Source organism: Rhizophagus irregularis, chromosome 1, assembly GCF_026210795.1.
Source record: "Rhizophagus irregularis chromosome 1, complete sequence".
Lineage (NCBI taxonomy): Eukaryota > Fungi > Glomeromycota > Glomeromycetes > Glomerales > Glomeraceae > Rhizophagus > Rhizophagus irregularis.
In genome coordinates this window covers 2,513,627-2,535,599 of record NC_089429.1, presented here as the reverse complement: position 1 = coordinate 2,535,599, position 21,973 = coordinate 2,513,627, and the positions used below count along the sequence as shown (strand labels likewise).

Genomic DNA, 21,973 nt, shown 5'->3' with positions numbered 1-21,973 from the left:
ATAAAATAAAATTATGATTACAAGAACTGTAATCCAATAAATCGGACAATATGGTATAGTTTAATGTCATATGCCTGGACGTTCATTTTATAATCAAACCAAAAATTTCTAGTATCTAAATATAATACTGCGCCCTACACTTAATAATCCACTAGGCATGATGTAATAAATAAATCAGGCGTTTCATGTTACACAATTCAACTATTTTAAGTTTTAACCGATTTTTTTTTTAATTATATGGATTTTATTCCAGACTCTTTAACACACTGTATACTCTGAACTTGAAGTCTTTTTACTAGAAACAAGTCAGAAAATCTGTGTTGGGTTTGTAAATAGCCTTCCTGTGATGATTGTTATAGTATTCAATTAAATTTATCCATGTTTAATTAAATTTATCCGTGTTTAAATTTACCCGTGTTATTAAATTTATCCGTGTTTAGGCTAATAATTTTCTTTTCGCTCCAGACTTACCAACGGTTACCGTTCATTAGTTTTATTCATTTTTACTTGGCCGGTCGGCTCTTTCTCATGTATTGCTTTACAATCAAAAACATAATAAATGAATGTAAAAGTTTGAATTTTTAAGAAGTGCGCGTGTTTTATGTGTACAGTACAAATTCGCAAATATAATCTACGCCCAGCATAGGATTAATTATTTTTAACATGTATAATGCGACAAAAAAAATATATTGAAACAAGCAATATAGAATATTTTCAGTTATTTGTAATTATTTAAACACTAAGTTTCTTAGCTTGTAATTTAAATAATTTAATATATACTAGGGGCAATACTGTTGTTGTTAGCTACAAGAGTGTTTGAATTCATTATAACCTATCAGTTTAAAAATATAAAAAAATAACGTTCCTGAGTATAAAATATGTAACGTATTAGCATATTAGATATACTGTACAAATAATTACTTACAGAATTTTCCGCCAAAACAAATATGGAAATACAGATAAACTATTATACAATATTTTCTTTGTTTTAAAAAATAAAATTATTATTATGATAAGAACATTATATTTTTTTCTCAACTGATAGTTAACTTTTGAGGAGTAACTGAAGTTTAAAGAAAAAAACGAAGCAGAATAAAAAGCTGAGTAGATCATATAATTCTGATACTGATAGGCCAAAAATATAGATCACGTGGTAGTGAAAAAATTTTGTGGTGGACAAAGTTGTTTGATTTACAACAGCTTGATCTATATCGGAATAACTAACTCCGAAGAAAAATTATATAATTTTGTTTGAAAATTTTAAAACGTAACACTCTCCCCCTTTTTCCTCTTTTCAATATGACATGTTCAAAAATATTTTCAGGAGATCTTCCTGAATTAACAAATGAAATTTTACAATATTTTCGAAATGACTTTTCAACATTACATTCATGTATTTTAGTTAATAGATTATGGTGTCGTATAACAATTCCATTATTATGGGAAAATCCATTTTCAAAGAAATATCCCAAAAATTATCACTTCATTGAAATTTATTTTTCTAAATTAAATGAAGATGACAAAACAAAATTAAATGAATATGGAATTATTACAGAATTATTATTTCCTTCAATGAATACATTATTTAATTATCCAAATTTTATTCAACATTTAAATACATATGAAGTATGTAATAGAAATTCTATTGAAACATGGTCTACAAATAAAATGGTTTCAAACTTTGACAATAATTTTGGATTTATTTTCTTATCATTAATCAAAATATTTATTGAAAATGAAGTTAATTTATATACTTTTGATTTCGAAATTTTCTGTACTTTTAAGTATATAGGTAGTGATTGTTTTAATTCTACCCTTCAATTAATCCTACAAAAACCAAATTTCGTTTGCAATATTAAAAACTTAAATATTTATTTAGGTGATTATTGTGATAATAATTTATCATCATCATTTATTGAAGAAAGTATATCCAAACTGATTAATTCACAACAAAATCTCAAAAAAATTTGTTTTAATTATAAAAAATATTTAAAAAATTTAAATATTTTTAATTGTTTAAATACTTTAAAAACAATTATATTTCATGAAATTAATTTAGAGAGTTTAAAAATTAATTTTAATGAAGCATTTGAACAACAAAATGTTTTAGAATCTATTCATATTATTAATTGTTATCCTTTAAATTCTACTTTTATTCAACAAATTATTAATTTAACTAAACCATTTAAATTAAAATCTTTATTTATAGATAATTATTCTACATTACAAATTGAAACATTTAAATTATTATTACAAAAGACTGGTAATTACTTAGAAAATATTGGATTTGGATTATCAAGAAATAATAAACATAAGAGAAAATTATTTAAATTAGTTAAAATTTATTGTGTTAAGATCAAATTTTTAGAAATATTTGGAATATCTAGATTTAATAATCAAAATATTTATTCAGTACTTAATTTAATTAAAAATGTTCAACAAAATCTTAATTATCTTTCTATTATTTTCTATTGACTTAATCATAAAATTGATTCAATTATATTACAAAATTTAGGTCAAATACTTCCTAATAAATTAAAATATTTAAGATTAGAACTTAAATTAAATATAAATGATTTGGAAATATTTTTAAAAAATTCACAAAATATTTTTATTAAGAAATTATTAATCAGAAATCTGATGAATCGAAGTGAAGATATTTTACCTTGTATTAAGAAATACATTATGAAAGAAAAAAGGGTCAAATATTTAGCTATAGATGAATTTTACTATAATAATGACATGAATAATCTGTTTGAATCAAAAGATGAAGTAGAAGAATTTAAATTTTATGGTATTCAAGTTAAAAATTATCGTGGTTTATGTATTAATGATTATAATTTTATAAACGGATTATATTAATTATGAACTTGCAGTCACCGAGAAATCTATAGATATTGACTGTGTTTGAAATAGTTTTTATTATAAATATTGGTTTATATCGATAAAAATATTTTTTTTTCTTTCTTGAACGCTTTTATTGTAATATAACTTTATTATTAATAAAAAAAAGGAACAAATTAAAAAATTTATATTAATAAATCATATTGTAAGAGGCGTAATGTTTGGTCTGTCATGTGAAACATCATTTGATCATCATTATGGTCGCACAGAACAAATTTAATTTGTCCATCGGAATTTGATTCCGGTATTTATTTTCCTTTTTTTTTTAAAAAAAAAAAATGTTTAAACCATTTTGTAAAAAATATCTAAAGTTATCTAAAGTTACCTTCTTAAAAAAAATTTCAATTATTTTTGGATAAAAATGTCAAAACTCAATAAAGATATTCTTTTCTTAATATTTGAAGAATTACAAGATGATTCGATATCTCTTTTTTCATGTCTAATGGTCAATAGACTTTGGTGTGAAACTGTAATTCCAATTTTATGGAGGAATCCTTGGTGCTATGATATTAATTATTATAATAAAAATTATTTGTTTACAATTATTGTTTCTTATCTGTCTGATGATATTAAAGAATCTCTAACGAGACAAGGAATTCAATTACCGACAGTTTCATGCAAACTACTTTTGTTTGATTATTTATCTTTTTGTAGAAGCATTGATGTTCATACTATAAACATTATAGCTTCTATTGGATCATCTTTAGCTTATGATAATTTTATTTTACAACAAGAATTTTATGGCCTCTTTATGAAAAAATTCCAAGAATTAAAGTATTTGAACATGAGTACAATAGGTACAATTAAACATCAAATATTTTATTTTCCAGAGGCTAAGCTTCGTTTTGAATCACTTTGTGAATTAAAATGCGACACATCAATAGCTTCTTCATATTTTTATGGTTTGGCATGGCTATGTCAATATATACAGAGACTCATCATTGATAATTTTGGTGTATACTCAGATAATCATCATGGGATTGCTAAATTAATTAGAGTTCAGAAAAATTTAAAGTATTTTGAATGGAAAGATGATCTTAATTTACATAATTCTAGACCAGGCAGAGATCCTTACGAGGAGATTGTTCTTGCAATAGGAAATAAGGTAGATACTATCAACCACTTAAAATTAGACTTCAAATACAGGAGTCCCACAAAGCACGAAATACTCCCGAAATTTTATAAACTAAAAATATTGAGTGTTAGTTTTTATTATTTCAGTGAAGATTTCAGTGATTTCAGTGAAGAACGATTAAAAATGTTAGTTTATCGTGATCTTGAGATCTTTGAAATAGATTATTACGAATTAAAAGCAGCTTATATTATAATTGAAAATAGCGGAGGGCATCTAAAGAAAATTTGGTTAAGGCCTATCTATATGATTGATCGCCATGTAAGGAATTTTTATGATAATTCCCTCATTTTTATTCGTAAAGTTTATGAAAGATGTCTTTCAATTGAATATTTGACTCTTATATTTCCACCATTAAAACAGCATTTTAATGAATTTGAAAAATTATTAAAAATTTGTCAAAATTTGAAGTCATTATTATTGGTTATATATGTACAAAGTGATGCAAGACCTGAAGAAAAACAACTTTTAGAAAATGGAAAAGAGTTATTAAAAATATTAATTAGATCAGCACCAACTAGCTTAAGAGAAATCAGATTTATTTGTCATGTTAAATTTTCTTTGGAAACCTTGGAAGAATTTTTAGAAAAATGGAGAGGCCGACCTGCACTTTCCATACTTACACTTGATTGTATTTTAGGAGAAAAAAAATATAAAAAATTGATTAATAAATATAAAAATAATGGAGTAATTAAAAATCTTAAATGTGTATCTTTTGTAAATGTAGTAAATATGGATTTTAAAATATGAATATTATGTTATTATGTACCAACATTTGTTATAATGATGATAGATAGTATTTAAAATATTTGATGATTATATATTTGAAAATGTCGAATGATGATTGTCACTACTGGTAATTTTCACCATTCCAATTTTTTTTAAAATTTTATAAGATTAATATTAAATTAAATAATTAACTACACATATTCAAAAGTTACTTTATATGTAAATTTACAAGAAGAAGAGATTTATCTAAGGTCATCAAAAATGCTGTTTTTCAGCAAAATTTTGATTTTTTAATTTTTCACTTCAATTTTTTTGATAAAAAATTTAAAAGTTATTCATAGTTAACATCAAATTAATATTTGTTAACATATTTATAAATTTTTTTCAATCAGTATTTTTTAACTCTAGCAAAAATTATAAACTGACATTTTAAATGGCCGGAATTAATAAGATTTAGTAAGATTAAAGTATTTAATAGGAAATATATTCTAATAAATAAAAATGTCTTTTTTTTAAAAAAATGTATGCAATGTACAATTTATCGACAGGATTTTAATTACTTCAAAATAACACTATTAAAGCAATAACACCCACCCAGCCTGCAAATTATATCATTCATTAAAAATCTTTTATTATATTTGTGAGTTTATTATGCACCGCTTGTAAAATTTTTATTTCTTTATTTTTCATTATCGAATTTTTATTTCCTAATCCGGAGGTCGTCTAAAGCGGGGGCAAATCACGTGATTCGGTGTAATTTTAATTAGATTAATTTTTTATAAAGAAAGATTAATATAAACTTTAAAATCATAATATAAGCGTATTTTTATCTGCTTTGCAAGTTTACTTAAGGAAAAAAAGTGGATTATGAATATTGTTTTCGACTTTACATATGAATGAACGAAACTTTGCCGATCATATCTAAAAATGGATAACGAAATTGAAAAAGTCAAATAAATCAAAAACAGCATTCAAAACCCTACTCTGCGCTCTAAGTAAACTTGCAGAGCAGGCAAAAATGCATTTAGAATGTGTGTTTAGAATGGTTGAATATATGGTAAAAAGTTTTATTTTATGAAACAATTTTTTTCGAAGTCACGTGATTTGCCTGCTTTAGACAACCTCCTAATCCGGCCATTTTCTTAATTTCCTTTTTAGGCAAGATTTTCTCTCCTTCTTTAAATATTTCCTTTATATTCGACCATACTTATTCCACGTTACTGTAATCCATTTCTAGTCTATTAATCCATTCCTCTGTTATGATATTTTCAAATTCCTCCCATTTTTCTACTACTTTCTTTCTATCATTTACCTCTCCTCCTTTCGTTTTTTGATAACCGCTCCAAGTAAATGCTTGATCTGTTTGATCTAGTAAATATACTTTTATTAATTTATAATCAAATTCTACATTATATCCAAAATTATGATCCAAATAGTCTTCAATTATATCTTCTATGTCGCTATTAACCCATATTTAATCTATTCGACCTTGATTTCCTCCAGATTTCCATGTAATCATATCATCTGTTATTTCTCCGTATTTGATAAAAGCTGGATCAACAAATTTATTTTTAACTAACCAATTAATTATTCTATTCTGCTTTCCATACATCTAACATTTTTCTTAACATAAGATCAATTTTAATTATAACATCTATATATTCGATATTAGTCACATGATTTGCTAAATGTTTCCTATTAACTAAAATCGTAACTCCTTCTTTAGCTTTATCATTGCACGAATTGAACGCTTGATAATCTTTAAAATCTGAAAAATAAAATTTCGCTGGCTCTTTTTTTTAATTTTGATTCGCTTAACCAATTAAATCCTATTTTCCTTCTTTTAATAATCATTTCTTTATCTCTTTACCTAAACCCTGAACGTTATATGTCGCTATTTTATTTATGTTAATATTTTTATTCTTTACCTTTTCCTTTTTTTCTTTTTTTTAATTTTTTATTGTTGTTACTACTATTGTTTCTTTCTAGATTATTATTATTATCGTTTGTATCTAATTGTTTCCTCTTTTTCTTGACTCCTCCTACTTTCCCCTCGTCTCCTTTCTCTTCTTCCTTCCTATTATTTATGTTTTTTATCAATTGAATAACTTTAAAGTTATTAAACCCTCGCCTCCCATTGTTACATCTATCATGTTCATATCGGTCTCTACTTTGATAATCCATTGTTGTTTTGTTCATTTCGTTGATTCTGACTTCTTTCGCCTCGAAAAAATTTAACATTTGGACCTTGTTTTCCTCGATCTTCTCTAGAATTTCCTTTATCTTCTCCGTATTCTCTATCATAATAACGTTGATTTCCTCTTTTTTGATCTGAGTAATCATATCTTTTGAAACTTCTAAAATTATTTCCTCCCGATGGTCTATTTCGACATAATTTTGCAAAATGTCCTATTTAATTACAATTAACGTGACCTTGATGAAAGCTCTATATTTGTTATCAAATTTGTATTCAATTCTCCTAATCTCCTGTACTTCACCTAACACACGTGTTACTGCGTCTTTTTCATTCTATTCTTCTTATCCACTTTTGTAATCCAAATCATTTGTTCGTTTAATGTAACATTCAAAGAAATTAATGGGATGATTTTGCTATTAAATATGCTATCATTACTGGCTTTATTTAAGCTTTTATTTATATCCTCCTCTATAATGCATGTCTGAAATCTGTCAGGTTGACGGCGCATGCACTGCGCCACAGCTCCTGATCGCGTCACACATCCAATTAGATTATCGTGTTGCACTGATAAATATCTCTTCACATCTTAGAAAAAAAACGACTATTTTAAAATTATCGCAAACGGTAAACAATAAACAAATTAAAAAGTTGATAGATCTGTGGACTGTGGCACAGCATATGCGCCGTCAACCTTGACACAGATTTCAATATAACAGATAATCGATCTTCTGCTTATCATCTGTAACATATCTCGAAATTGAATACATGCTAATCCCTAAATGATAATATTCGCGATTTTTTAAAGAAAGTAACAAAGAAATTATTACGTGGAATAAAAATAGTGAAACATTATATAGTATTAGAAGTAAAAAGGCAAAACACAAAAATTATGATGAAATAGGTCGACATATGGTAGAGTGTAGTAGTTTGCAGAATAGTAATGAGAATACTAATTCACCATTTTTGATTGATTGTAAAGGCTGTGCAAGAAATATTAGTAGAAGAAGAAGCGCAAGTGTTAAATGCTTGATTTATATTGAAAAAGAAGTAGCGGTAATGATAAAGAGTAGATGGGAAAAAGAGGCAGAGGGTGGCGAAAGATATATTAAACCGTATATGACTTTAGAAAATATCATTAAAAGGAACGACATCGTTATTGAAGACAATTTAAGTAATTTAAAGAGTGAAAATATAGATGAAATGGCGATAGATAGTGATATTGATGAAATGGTACACAACTCACGAAGGTGGCTAGATTATATGATAGAAAAGGAAGGGATATATAATATATTAAATAACTTTATAACGGTTAATTTACGAAATTTTATTGATAAAGAAATCATATTGCAAATAGGTGGTGTAATACAAAAAGGTTCAGATGTTAGTTTAGATGGTTTTTTTGCCATAGAAATTTTTCCAAAAAAAAGTAATATTGAGAAATTTTGTGTTGAAGGAAGAGTTAAAAATATTAGATATGAGCGCAAAATTTATATTATTGCATTGATTGTAGCTATAATAATTTTACCATGTAATATTATAATAGATTTACAAACAGATTTAGGTATAGTAGCGTGGTTGTATAAGTATAGTAAAGTGGGAAGTATAAGGAGAGATTTGGATGATCCTAATTACATATATTTAATTTGCGTTAACGAAATATTAGAATTAAAGAATATAAAATTAAAAGTAGTTAATGAGATGGAACATATACAAGTAGCGACGCAGGAGTTTAAATTACCAGCACTTAAACGTGAATTGATAAAAGGTAAAACTAGTATTCCGGAGGTGGTGTTGAAAATTAATAATATTCTTATTGATGAATATGTTTTAAGATGGAATAATAAACCTATAGAAGGAGCATATAGGCACTGGTTCAAAAAAATAAGTAATAATATCAACCGAATAGATGTGATATTATTAGACTACGTAAAAGATTGCTTTATTAATAGTAACGGAGCAAATGTGACTATTGATTGGAAAAAATCATTTAGGCTTATTAACAATGAAATATCAACACCCAGAAATATAACAAGTAGAGTTGATGCTTCGATTAGAACCTTTAGAGTTAAAAATTTTTTTAAGATTTTACCGACATATGAAATATTATGGAATAGAAAAGTGTGGGGTATTAAGAGCATAAAATGTCCTCGTTGTATGATCGAAGATGAAACATGGGATCATATTTGGATTTGTACGAAGAATGACGTTAATAATTCAGAATACGTATTATTTAAGGAATCTGTATCGGAGGTGATTTCTAGTGTAATGGTAACGGATAAAGACGAGAACCTTGTCAAAGAATTTGAAAGAAACTTATTTGACATAGCATCAACAAGATCAAAATTGATGACGACAGAAAACTTGTTGCGAGAAGTGACTAGAGGTATTATTAACGATAATTGGATAAATATATGTACAAATAGCGCGGAGAAAAATATCTTGAGAGAAATCTTTGATAACTATCTTTAAAAATACCCATTTGTTTTTCAATTTCAACCGTTTCATCACATCTTACTACCCATATATTTAATTGTAATTTTTTAAGATCTAAAAAGGAAGAAGCGGGAAGAGGAATTAGATGAAATGATAGAGGAAAGTATTTTAGAAAATATAGAAAACCGAAAAAACAAGAAAAAAATTAAAAAACTTACAAAAATAGATTTAGAAGAAAATGTGAAAAACGACGTATTTAGTTTAGGAAAATCAGATAGAAATAGATTAGGGAACAGAATAATTAGTAATTTAGTCAATACATAATTTTACTCGTAGTATTATAATATCTTTGGTTATGTAAAATCATGCCTTGGTTAACTAATTCCTTGGCTTTGATATGAAGAGATTTAATAGCTTTATGTTGTTAAATTTCAATGTATTTTTGTTTTAAAATTTATTATGTATTATGATGCGTTATAATTACTAATAAAGTCAATAAAATACGTTTATCAAAAAAAAAAAAAAAAAAAAAAAAAAAAAAAAAAATTCACGATTTTTCGGCGTTTGGTCTTCTATGCTTTGAAGTGTCTATCCCCTTTGTGATATTTCATTGTTATTATGAAAATTATCCGGCATAGTCAAGGTGTGGCGCAGCTCTCAGAAGAATTGTCTTTGTTCTTAATTTTTTGAACAAATTTGTATATATTTAAGAAAGCGATAAATGTGTTCACGTGATTGATTTCTATTGGTTAAATTTTCTTTCACAAGGATAGTGATGAATAATAGGTGACGAATAGTGTAGACCGGTCTAGATTTCTCCTGTCTAGTAATATTTTTATCTAGATCACTATTCTAGCTTATTTGTCATCGCAGCCTTCGGAAAACTTTTTTTTTTTTTGACTGAAACAAACAATGTCATTATATAAATTTACAAATACTGTAAGTTTAAATCAAAAAGATGTAAACAATCTTTTAAAATTAAATTCTCAAAATTTTAGTACGTTTAATATCTAACCATGTTTGTTTTTTTACATATTTATTATTTTAAGGTAAAATTTTATGTCTAACTCCGAATAAAAGGTAGTAAGTATTTACTCTACAAAAATATGATCTTCGATGTGCAGTCACCATTAGAATTCCCTTTTTTGAAAATCAATCAAAATGTTATGCATTGTTAAATGGTCGGCGTACTTTATATCGCATATTGGCATATTGCATTTTTTTGTATTATTACTATTTTTTTTTTTGTTAAACAAACAAATATTATTATTGAGCGATATCCCATAGTTCATATGCTTATCGATCATAACTCACATGTTATATTTTTACCATTTTTAAAATACAAGAAAATACATTAAAAGTAAAAAAAGAAGGAACAGAAATAATTTCTGAGTTTTATTCTGGTAACAGATAATTTTTTTTAAAAAAAAAGAGCAACGGATTTACTTTGACAAAAAAAATATTTTTTTTATTTTTTATTTTTTATAATATAAGAATCATTATTATTGATAAATAATAATAATTTGTTGAAATAAATAAATCGAAGATTTTAAGACAGTACTGTGTATGGAATTTCTTTGCGGATTTAATTACGTATTAATTATGTATTTTCAGTCAATAGCGTTATCACCGTTAAAATAAGGAACCTCCTACATGAATAATTTGTAATTAAATTTTTTTTTTTTTTTAAATGCCAGTCAATGAGAGTATAAAAAAAGTAATAATTTTCCAAAAATATTATAACCGAGCTTGGTCAAAATGAGTCACAACTTAGTGTATGTCTTATATTATCATAATCATACATATCTTGCTTGATTAGATAGTAATTAGAATTAGGCGTTATGTGGTATAACCTCTAAACTACTTTTATAGTTTTATTTTCATTATATTTTTTTAACACTGACACTTGATAATTATAAGCAAAACACGCCGATCGACGATCAATTACTCGATTAACTTCCCTCATCCGAATAAATTTCCTGTAGTTCAATAGTATCTCAAAACGATAATGTGACCCAACTATTTACAAAAGGAAGATTCAAATGTAATTAGTTCGCTTTTTTTTAGTACGACATAATAATTATTGCATTATATGCCAAATTTATTACGCCAGAATGATTATCATATCAAATAACGCACAATTTCCCAGTTTGCTTTCCCCAACAATAAATCTTTGTATCACTTTAGCTTATATTAAATAAACTATAGCAGGTGGTTGCTTTAAGAACGTTAATCATTCGATTAAGATTAGCTACTTTTTTTTACAAAATAAAATTCCTTATTATTCCATGAGTCAAATGGATGAAATTGCCTTAGAAATCGATAATATTGATAACGATAAACCACATAGCGACAATCCTGTTACGAAGATAGGTAAACCACATAGCGGTAAACCTATTACAAAGATAGAAGTTTCGCCAAATGAAATTTATCTCGTTACCTATAGTCATGAAGACCATTCGATTGTCGGTTGGAATATTAAAGATATTGATGAGGGCCCACTTAAATTAGAAAAAACGGTTAAATTAAATGACATAAGTGAAGAAGATAATTTTGACTTACATTCGATGTGTGTTTCTAATAATAAAGAAATTGTGTATATCAGTAAAAATAGAACTTTAAGTAAGTTATAATTATCTATCATTCTTAAAAATTTTAAAAGATAACTACGGCAATTAATACTGATTTATTTAATCATATTTTATTAGAAATATACGATATGAATAATGATCAAAAAATCAAATTAAATTGGGGTAATCGTAAAAGTTACGATTATTGTACCTTTAACTTAAAAGGTGTTCTTATATTATACAATGATGAATATAAAAAATTTTTATTTTATTCCATGCAAACTAAAAATAACGAATGGAGTTTCATAGAAACGCTTCCAATATCTACATATTTTGAAGATTTTAGGTTGATTAGCATATCATACCAGAATGTATGTTATTTATTTTCAAATAAATCTATTTATAAATGGAATCTTAATACAATATGGTATTCTGATATTTGTAAGAGTACAAAAATATTGGTGATTGACGAAAATATCGACGAAAATATCAGAAAAAATATCCGGATTATTGGCAATAAGAAGTTTATTTGTACGAGAATCAAGGATAAAATTAGTATTTATTCAGTTGAATTAAAAATTCCAGTTGCTTCCTTGAATTTAAATAATGGTAATTTGTTTTTTTAAAGGTTAACATCGCCGTATTATATTATTAAACTTTACTAACAACATCCTTTTTTTTTAGATATTCAACTAAGTATGCTTGACAAATATCCTACTTTATGTTCTCTATTATTTCCTTTATTCATTAATATAACAAGCAATGGATTTTCGGATTCCATTATGAAGAATTATTGGAAAAAGTGTTTATGCCACTTAAAACAGAATGACTTATTGCCAAAAGAATCTTATCCAAGTATCATTCAAGCTACAAGTAAACACGTATTTGGATTTATAGATGGAAATGTTTGGAAAATTGATTTGGAAAAAATGATGACCAATGAGGAATATGATAATGACTTTAAGACCAATGAGGAAATGAGTAAGATGTATGATCACTTACATATTCTTTTACTTGATTCATATATGGATACTGTACGTGAATTATTTCAAGAAGCTATAACAAATTATAATAGTAAATATGAACTAAATTCGAGTCAAAATTCGATTGAATGGAGAATTACTTGTAAGGATTATAAAATTGAACTACATGTTTTTAAAAATAATGTTTCAATTTGCACGAGAGGTGTAAAGTTTGTAGAGTTAACAGTGGGCTTATCATTACTTGGATTTAAGTTAATTAATGATGACATCATCATATTAACAAGTATCGGTCCTTTAATTTTCTATTTTAATGAGAATGATAAATCCATTTCTTTAAGCTATTATTATTATATAATTCTCAATTCAAGCAGTAAAGATAATACAAAACTATTACAAATATTTTCAAAACCTACTTTGCCTTTACCAAATCATGACAGTTTTAAATATAATGTTGAATGGATTTTAGATGTAAAAGATAATAAGTCAAGACTCTTAAAATATGGTGTAGTATTATTAAAATTTGCAATTAACGAACATAAGTTAGAATTAATAGAAGACATTTACAAAAAATGTATAAATCGTTTTGAAGAAGATTTTAATAACATAATATTTTTAAGTATCATTAATTCTAACTTGCCATTACTGGATAAATATTACCCAGAATATATATTAAGATACTCACTGGAAACAGCAATTATCGTAGATTCACCCTCTTATAATATAGTAAACAGTTTACATCTTTCCTCTTTTCAATTTCCTCAAAAAGATTTTCAAGTTAAAATATTCTATGAATTGTTGATATATTTTTGGAAATCATTTTGTCTAGTGAACCTAATACAACGTCTAATTCTATTTTTAATATTTATTCCAATACATTTAATAACAATTATTTCAGGATTAATTTTAGTAATTCTTTATAGAATAATAAGTTTTATCAATTTTGATTTTAATAATGTTGCAACTGAAAAAATACCATCATTTATTTTCACAACTCCATATATTAACTTTGTAAACTATCCAAAAGATTACAATTGGTTTTCAGAATTATTTTGGCCTCAGTCCAGTCCATTTATTGAAACAATAAATAGTGATATTTATAAAACATGGAGTGGAGAAGCATTACTCAATTTTAAATGGAATAGATATGGAAAACGTTATTATATATTTATTTGGAGTGGATATTTAATTTTACTTGTATGTTTTAATGTAGCTGCCAGAATTTCACAACAAGAATATGTAGGTATTCAAAAAGAACTTTTGAAAATTTCAACTTTATTTGGATTTATTTATCTAAGTTTTGAAGTTCGTCAATTTATTTATAATCCTATTAAATGGATTCGTGATATTGGGAAAATATATGGTATAAAATTATAATCATTTTAGAGAATGAAACTCGAGAAAGTACTAACTAAATATTTATCATTATTTAGATTTATTTGTATACGTATTTTCCATTTGCACTTCAATTTTGTGGCTTCAAGGAAATGATCATGACCAGATACTTCCATATATAACTTTTTCATGCCTGTTCTTAAATTTAAAAATTATGTCATTTTTTAGGGTATTTAAATATTATGAAACATATTATGCAATCGTTATTAGAATTGCAAAGCGGGTCATGTTTTTCTTCACAAACTTTATAATGGTTATTTTAATAAGTTTTTCATATGCATTTTATACTATATTATCACCAAAAATGAATTATCCCTTAGATGAACGTATAGTTAATGATGACCCTAATAATCCTTGGAATTTGTCCCCTAATTATCAAGTATTTGTAAATAATACTAGCGTTAATTCCAATTTATTTATTTTACAAAAACCCGATGAGAACACAAACATGTTTACAACCTTCGCTACTTCATTTTTTGCAACGTGTTTATTACTCACAGGTATGAATTTATAATGAAAGTATCTATTATTAACAATTTAATTAACTTTATTAACCTTTTAAACTTGTTTAAATATATAGGCGATACAAGTTCCTTTTCTAATTGGACATATGAAGAAAATCCTACACTTATGATATTAATGATTTTGTTCGCATTCTTTATGGCTATTTATATTCTGAATGTATTTATCGCACTATTTAGTGAGGCAACAAAAGATCGCGATGACTCATTTTTGATAACAAGAGCAGAGGTATTATTTAATTTAATAACAACTTAATATAAAATTTTTCTTAAAACTGCCATAATTTTATCTATTTAGTTTTTGGCTGAAGTTGAGTTATTTTACCTATTACCATTTCAAAGACGTTGGAATGACTGGTTTCCTGAAATGATGTATGTAAAATATATTATTTATTTTACTTTTTAAATAATTTAACCTATTTATTAACACAAATTTATTTAAAGATATTATTGTGCTAATATTAATGAGACTCGTAAAAAAGTTAAAGAAATGATTGATAAGGGTGAATGGAATACCAATAAAATTTCAGAATCGAGAAAAAAATTAATGGAAAAACTCAATATTCCACTTGAAAATGAAATTTCTTTACAGGATATATTAGAAGAAATACAAGCAATGAAGAATTCCTCACAAAATATGTTAGCAGAAATGCAAGAAATAAAGAAGAGATTACAATAATTAGAATAATTATAAATGATATATTATGTTTTATTATAGAGTATTATTCTTTCTATAGGTAGAACCAGTTTGTAATCAATTATAAAAAAGTTCATTATAAAATAATAAATAAAGTAAAATAGTACATAGCTATTTATTATTCTGATTAAAGTACATAATTATTGTCAATGATATTAAGTTCAGTAAACTCTACCTTTTCTTTACTCTTTAAAACTTTAATTGACTCTTAACACAAATAAAATAAATAAGTTACTGTAGAACTTCTTTATAATCACCTATGTGATTATATAGATCGTAAGATATGACTATATGGGTATGACCATATAGAAGTCTTACTGTAGTTTCTAACGTTATATTAAAGGTAATTTTATAGATATGCGAAAAATCATACTAATGATTTTATAAACTAGAAAACGGAAACCGTTGTGAGTCTGGAGCGAAAAAATATTTTTTATTATTCATATCTTGTTTATCAGTGTATCACAATTTATTTTATAAATATTTATTTTTATCAATGTAGAATAAAATTTCGATTGATGTATCGCGAGCGGACAAACAGACTTCACCACGTGATCATATATGTCATAAAACATATACTAAGAATCGGCAGAGTTGATAAATTTAAACAAATTTGATTCCCTTACTTTTAGACGATTTGCGAATGGTATCGAATTATTGAAATTAATTATTTAATTGTTTATAATCACAGTAATTTACAGAATATTGTATCCGCGAGCAACTGACTCTTTATTGGAAGTTATCGGTAACACTCAATCGTGCTTTAGTTACGAGAGTCAGCTTACTGTAAGAGAATGTGAAGTATTAACCGATACAGGATCAATGGATTACGAGGTTCAATTTAACGATTTTATATAATGCATTTCATTCCTTGATATCTAAATTAAAAAATTTGTTGGTTTTTTTATAGTTTCGTCTTGTAGGGTTAAAGATCGTGCTCTCCCAGCTTTACAAGGTATTTAATTTTTATTAACTAATAAAGGGTTTTTAATCATACAATTTTGATTTATATAAATAATTTTTTTTTAAATAAGAAATTATAGGATTTGAGAATTTAACCAATTTAAATTTATTAAAGACAAATGTGACTATTGGCGTTTGAGAAAATTATTTGCAAATTTCTCCTTCGCAAAAACGTTGGATTGATGGACTTATCGTACTGTAATGGTGTTTTAATGGAAGACAGCGTAAATATTATTTTAAACTCTTAATGTATATTCCCAGGACCATAGATTAATTAATAATTAATGATTTGGCATTGATGAACAGGTGAACATACGTTCCCTTAATCTTGACAGCACTCTACTCAAGTTTCAGTTAATCCTTCAAGTTTTCAAAGTTTAGAGTTTTTGAATATTTCCAGAACGAAACTTTGTGATCAAGATGTAATGAAAATATTATAAATCTTGTTGATTTGAACTTTGACCCGAAACTACAGGAATTGGTCGATTGGATTGAAATGGATGGCAATAGGTATATTTATTGTTATTGTGATTATTAATTAGTAATGTTCATTATTTTTGATATCATAATTTATTATTTAAAGTACAAGTCTCTCAATTTCATCAACTTCAAGTGATATATTGCATAACTTTTCTGGCAAGAAGAATGTGCTTTTTTTATTGGCTTATTTAAAATGAATTATTTTTTTTACTTATTGGTAGAATTGCCTTTAATAAGCAATGCTACTGATGTCGGTATTTTGCACATTGAAGCTATGAAAAGGTATAATTAATTTATTACTAAACGAATTTTTTTTCCCAAATTTGTTTATTTAAAAAAAAATTAATTTCTTTTTTTTTACATATTATCTTTATCTGGAACTAAATTAATTGAATAAATTGATAGCCTTATAAAGTATGAAAATATTTTTTTAATTTAATTTAAGTCATCATATTATTATATAAATTTTTTTTTTCAGGAAGTATACACTATTGGCTTTATATATATCGGTTATATTTATTTGTTAAATATTTAATTAGTTTTTTTTTCTGATTATTAGATTTAGAAAACATCAGATATCGGAGTGGATAATTTACGAAGTTGGTTCATCGGAATTTCCGATTAAATTATTAAAAAAAAAATGAGAATTTTATAATTTCTAGATTTACAAGAAATTTACACATCTTAAGTTTAAGTAAAACAAGGATTAAAAATGAATCTTTACGAATAATTGGTAATTCTGCATTTTCCCATATTAGGAGTTTAAAATATCTTAAAGTTGGATATAATTGTGTTACAGATAAAGGTGTAAAAGAACTTGAAGGTAAACTTTATTACCCTTTATTATTATCAATATTTGACCTGATATATACGATCTAAAATTTTTTTAATACAGGACTTTCAAAATTAACATTTTTGAATTTGGATTATACGAAAGTTTCTTTATCTTGTAAACAAATTCTGAGCTGGTAAAAAGTTATTTTGTTAAATTATTAATTTTGATATTTATAATCTCGTTTAATTAATCATTTTTGTTTCTTTTTTAGAAATGTCTCAATTACTTATAGGGATCATTAAAGAATTCTGTAACGATGATGATGATGAATCGTCAAAGAATCAAAATATAATAATAACAAAGTATTATGATGGCCTATTTAACTATATTCGTATATATTGTTATTAAATAAGAATTAATATTAAGCTCTCTAAATATAATTGAAGCTTTTGCAACGATAAATTTATCATAAATATTGCGTACAGCAGTACTTCAATGTTAAACTGCAAACATAAATATTTGCCGGTGGTAATCTTAGTATTTATGAAAAGAGACGTATCGATGTTCATTCGATAATACACCATAAAACTCGGATATTGGCTAAAGTTCACATTGATGCATCCCTAGAAGCCTAGAAACAATCCCCGAGAGTCCCTTCTTAGTTTAGGTACAACTTAAGTGTCCAGTATATTACGTCCGTCATACCACATATGGCAAAAAATTCATCATTTTTTTTACTTCGTTAATCTTTTTTAATGTATTTCAAATTCCGCTTATAAAATATCCGTTAGAAAGCCGGAGTTTCCAGATTTCAAATAAACTTTAAAGAGGCATAATATATAAAAATTTTAAAAGTTTGTCGTAATTAACATCAAATTAATATTTGTTAACATATTTATAAAATTTTTACAATCAGTATTTTTTAACTCTAGCAAAAATTATAAACTGGCATTTTAAATGGCCGGAATTAAGTGGTAACAACCACTGGTAAAATTTAGTAAGCAATACTCTATAATTTCATTAAATATTTAATAGGAAATAATCTGTATTCTAATAAATAAAAATGATTATAAGTTTATATACATGTATTTTTTTTAAATCTATGCAATGTACTACAATTTATTAACAGGATTTCAATTACATCAAAATAACACTAATAAAGCAAAAAAAATATATTATTATATTTGTTAATTTGTAATTGAGATATCTTGCTTTATTCCTATTATAAGACAATAAATAATTATTAATACTAAATTGATTTAAATTTTGTTTTATAATTTTTTTTTCAAATCATCATCATTTAAATAATTTAAATAAATTGTGATTTAATTATAATTGGATTTTCCCATATATTAATGGGTATTGCTAAATGACATCATAGTTCACCTGAAAATATCATTGAATAAGACATTGTAGTAAGCAAAGAAAATAAAAAGAAATGAGATAAATTATATTAATGTTCAAATGTTGATTACAATGATATCGTCACACAATTTTAATCAGGTGCAGGTTAAATCTACAATGACATGTTTGAATTGTTTGATGTACATTTTGAGACATGAAATCATTTTATTACCCATACTTATAATAATTTCAAAATATTTTCTGACTTTTCTTTTTAATTTTAACAAACAAAAAAAGTATTTGGAGTGGTACTTTTATTATTTATGTTATATATATATATCAAACACCATAAATAAACTTTCACCTGAGTAAAATTTTTTCGTATGAGTAGTATTTTTTTTCTTCATATGAGTAATTATATTTAATAATATTAATACACTCTACCATTGCATAAGCTAAATATATTTACATGAGTAATTTTTTTATATAAAATGAGTTAAAAAATTCAAAATTGTATTACACAAGATGCAAGAAGATGTGTATTAGTTATATATAAAAATATTTTAAAATATATATTTAATATCTAAATGAAGTTAAATTACATGAACTTTTTTTTTGGTTTCTTAATATTATGTTGCCAAGGAAAAGTAATTAAACTGTCTGATTTTCAACCAATTCCAATAATAACAACATAGGTTGCTTTTTGTCTTTTATGGATTTTCTATATTTGAAAAAGAAAGGAGAGAACAAAAGAAATTCTTATATTAAAGCATTAACAAATGTGTTCAATATTGATAATAACTATTTTTTTTCTAAGCAAAAATTAAATCTTAATTGTACTGAATATACAAAATTAAATAGTCAAATTAAATCTCTAAAAATGAAAGTCATTTGTTTACAAGATGAATTGTTGGCTACTCAAAAAGAAATTATTGCTTAATATCAAGGTCTAGTGTTAAAAAACCTTCAAAATACAGTAAATTCAATATTTCTCAAGATCAAATTATGTTCAGAGCTTCAATTTATACTGAAGCATCAAAAACTCATTTTAACAAGGAAGATTATAATATAAAAGAATGATAAGAAGCAGTATAATATACAATGATGAATGTGATACTATTGTTAAAGGATTCCATTCATATTTAAATATTATGAGAAATTATTCTGAGTAAATTCCATGGCAAGAAAGCCTGTAATATATAATATACATATGGAGAAGATTGATTGCTCTATTGATTTGTACTTTCTGATGATCAGCTTAAAGAATTGGAGAAGAAGATATGTGGCAAATGCAAAGCAGTGGCAAAGACAATGTATCAATACCATGGCAAGTCCTGTGTAGAGAAGATTACTTTGTAGATTTGTACTTTCTGATAATTAACTTATCAATATGTCTTATCAATTATGCCCAAATATTATAGATACTGTTTTAAAATTCCTTTCAACAAATGACATCACTATTATTAACCTTTTAATATTCACTATTATTTATCATATATCTTTACATTCTTTACATTATCTTATTCAAATGTATACTAATATTCTTAGAAACATAATCATCCTAATCTTAAATTTACAATTAATACATTCTTTTTTCTATCTCTTATTCATCATCACATCTCTTAGAATTGAAAGAGAAAGAGATATGTAACAAATGCAAAGTAGTAACAGTGATAGTGACAATGGAATAATAAGGTATTGCAAAGTCATACTGATGTACATATAATTGTAGATATTATAGTGAATACATTGAAAATTTTATTAATGTAGACTCATGTAAATGTTAGGCTGAAAAAAAAAAAATATTTCCATCATTATCTGATTTTGCTCAAAAATCACCCTATTCCTGCAACCTCTGTTCCAAGTGAGCAGCTTTTTTCAGATACTGGAAAACAAATTTCTGTTTGTCAAACACATCTTGATCCCAATCTTCTTCATCACAGTATGGGTATTTTATAATGTATTAAAACTACTTGGGATTATTTTATGAAGAAAAAGATATGTGACAAATGCAAAGTTAATGTATCAATATCATGGCAAGCCTTATGTGGAGAAGTTTGCTCTGTTGATTTGTACTTCCTGATGATTAACTTATATGTAAAACATAAAAAATTTTCTTTTTGTTTATACTATGGAAGTTGTCTGGCAAAAACTTACCATTAAGATAAAAAATGAATATGATAATTTGTTGCAAGATATTGAAGCATCTACAATTGTGATAGTAGCACTCAATTTACAAGTAAAAATTAATGATCAGGATGGGCTTATAGCATTTCTGGAAGTCACTCCTAATCAAATAATTGAAGGAAAAAAAAATATGTAACAAATGCAGAGCAGTGGCAGGGACAACATGATGCTCAGATGTTCAGGATGGACTTATAGCATTCCTGGAAGCCATTCCTAATTAAAGAATGAAGGAGAAAAAGATATGTAACAGTGGCAGGGACAATGGAATAGAAGAGTATTGCATAATAATGCATATATAATTGTAGATATTATATTGGATATATTGAAAATTTTATTCATAATGTACTAACAGTTAAGACAATCTGAGGATTATTTTAAAGTGGGTGAGAAAATGAAACTGTGAATGTGAATAGTGTTTATATTACATTAATTTTTTTCTTTGCTACATATTAAAAATCTTTATGTTGTTTCCACTATTATTATAAGGAGAAGGTAATAAATGTAACAAAAGATATATAAAAAATAGACCTTTTTATAAGGTGATTATAAAACATGTAGTGTATGCTTAACGTTGTATGTATTGTATGCTTATGTATGCTTTGATTGTGTCCATACATGTATGGATATTAAAAATGATGTATGGCATACTTATTTTCGCCATACATA

General features: G+C 25.5%; 5 protein-coding genes across 5 annotated transcripts; 4 read left to right on the top strand and 1 right to left on the bottom strand.

Moving 5' to 3' along the window:
* Window positions 1-1,299: 1,299 nt before the first annotated feature.
* OCT59_000493 (uncharacterized protein) lies at window positions 1,300-2,862 on the top strand (the record flags this gene model as incomplete). The annotated part of the gene is made up of 3 exons (XM_066138875.1): window positions 1,300-1,924; window positions 2,060-2,263; window positions 2,516-2,862. The coding sequence occupies 3 exons, from the start codon at window positions 1,300-1,302 to the stop codon at window positions 2,860-2,862; spliced, it is 1,176 nt and encodes a 391-aa protein (XP_065988328.1).
* Window positions 2,863-3,265: 403 nt separating this feature from the next.
* OCT59_000492 (uncharacterized protein) lies at window positions 3,266-4,786 on the top strand (the record flags this gene model as incomplete). The annotated part of the gene is made up of 1 exon (XM_066138874.1): window positions 3,266-4,786. One exon carries the CDS (start codon window positions 3,266-3,268, stop codon window positions 4,784-4,786), a length of 1,521 nt encoding a protein of 506 aa, XP_065988327.1.
* Window positions 4,787-5,972: 1,186 nt separating this feature from the next.
* On the bottom strand, window positions 5,973-7,108 carry OCT59_000491 (uncharacterized protein; the record flags this gene model as incomplete). The annotated part of the gene is made up of 3 exons (XM_066138873.1): window positions 5,973-6,225; window positions 6,395-6,533; window positions 6,694-7,108. The coding sequence occupies 3 exons, from the start codon at window positions 7,106-7,108 to the stop codon at window positions 5,973-5,975; spliced, it is 807 nt and encodes a 268-aa protein (XP_065988326.1).
* Window positions 7,109-7,871: 763 nt separating this feature from the next.
* OCT59_000490 (uncharacterized protein) lies at window positions 7,872-9,431 on the top strand (the record flags this gene model as incomplete). Its single annotated transcript, XM_025326356.2, has 1 exon — window positions 7,872-9,431. One exon carries the CDS (start codon window positions 7,872-7,874, stop codon window positions 9,429-9,431), a length of 1,560 nt encoding a protein of 519 aa, XP_025176407.2.
* Window positions 9,432-11,683: 2,252 nt separating this feature from the next.
* Window positions 11,684-15,540, top strand: OCT59_000489 (uncharacterized protein; the record flags this gene model as incomplete). The annotated part of the gene is made up of 9 exons (XM_066138871.1): window positions 11,684-12,017; window positions 12,104-12,574; window positions 12,650-13,742; window positions 14,091-14,308; window positions 14,379-14,475; window positions 14,608-14,840; window positions 14,921-15,090; window positions 15,160-15,233; window positions 15,306-15,540. The coding sequence occupies 9 exons, from the start codon at window positions 11,684-11,686 to the stop codon at window positions 15,538-15,540; spliced, it is 2,925 nt and encodes a 974-aa protein (XP_065988325.1).
* Window positions 15,541-21,973: the final 6,433 nt, after the last annotated feature.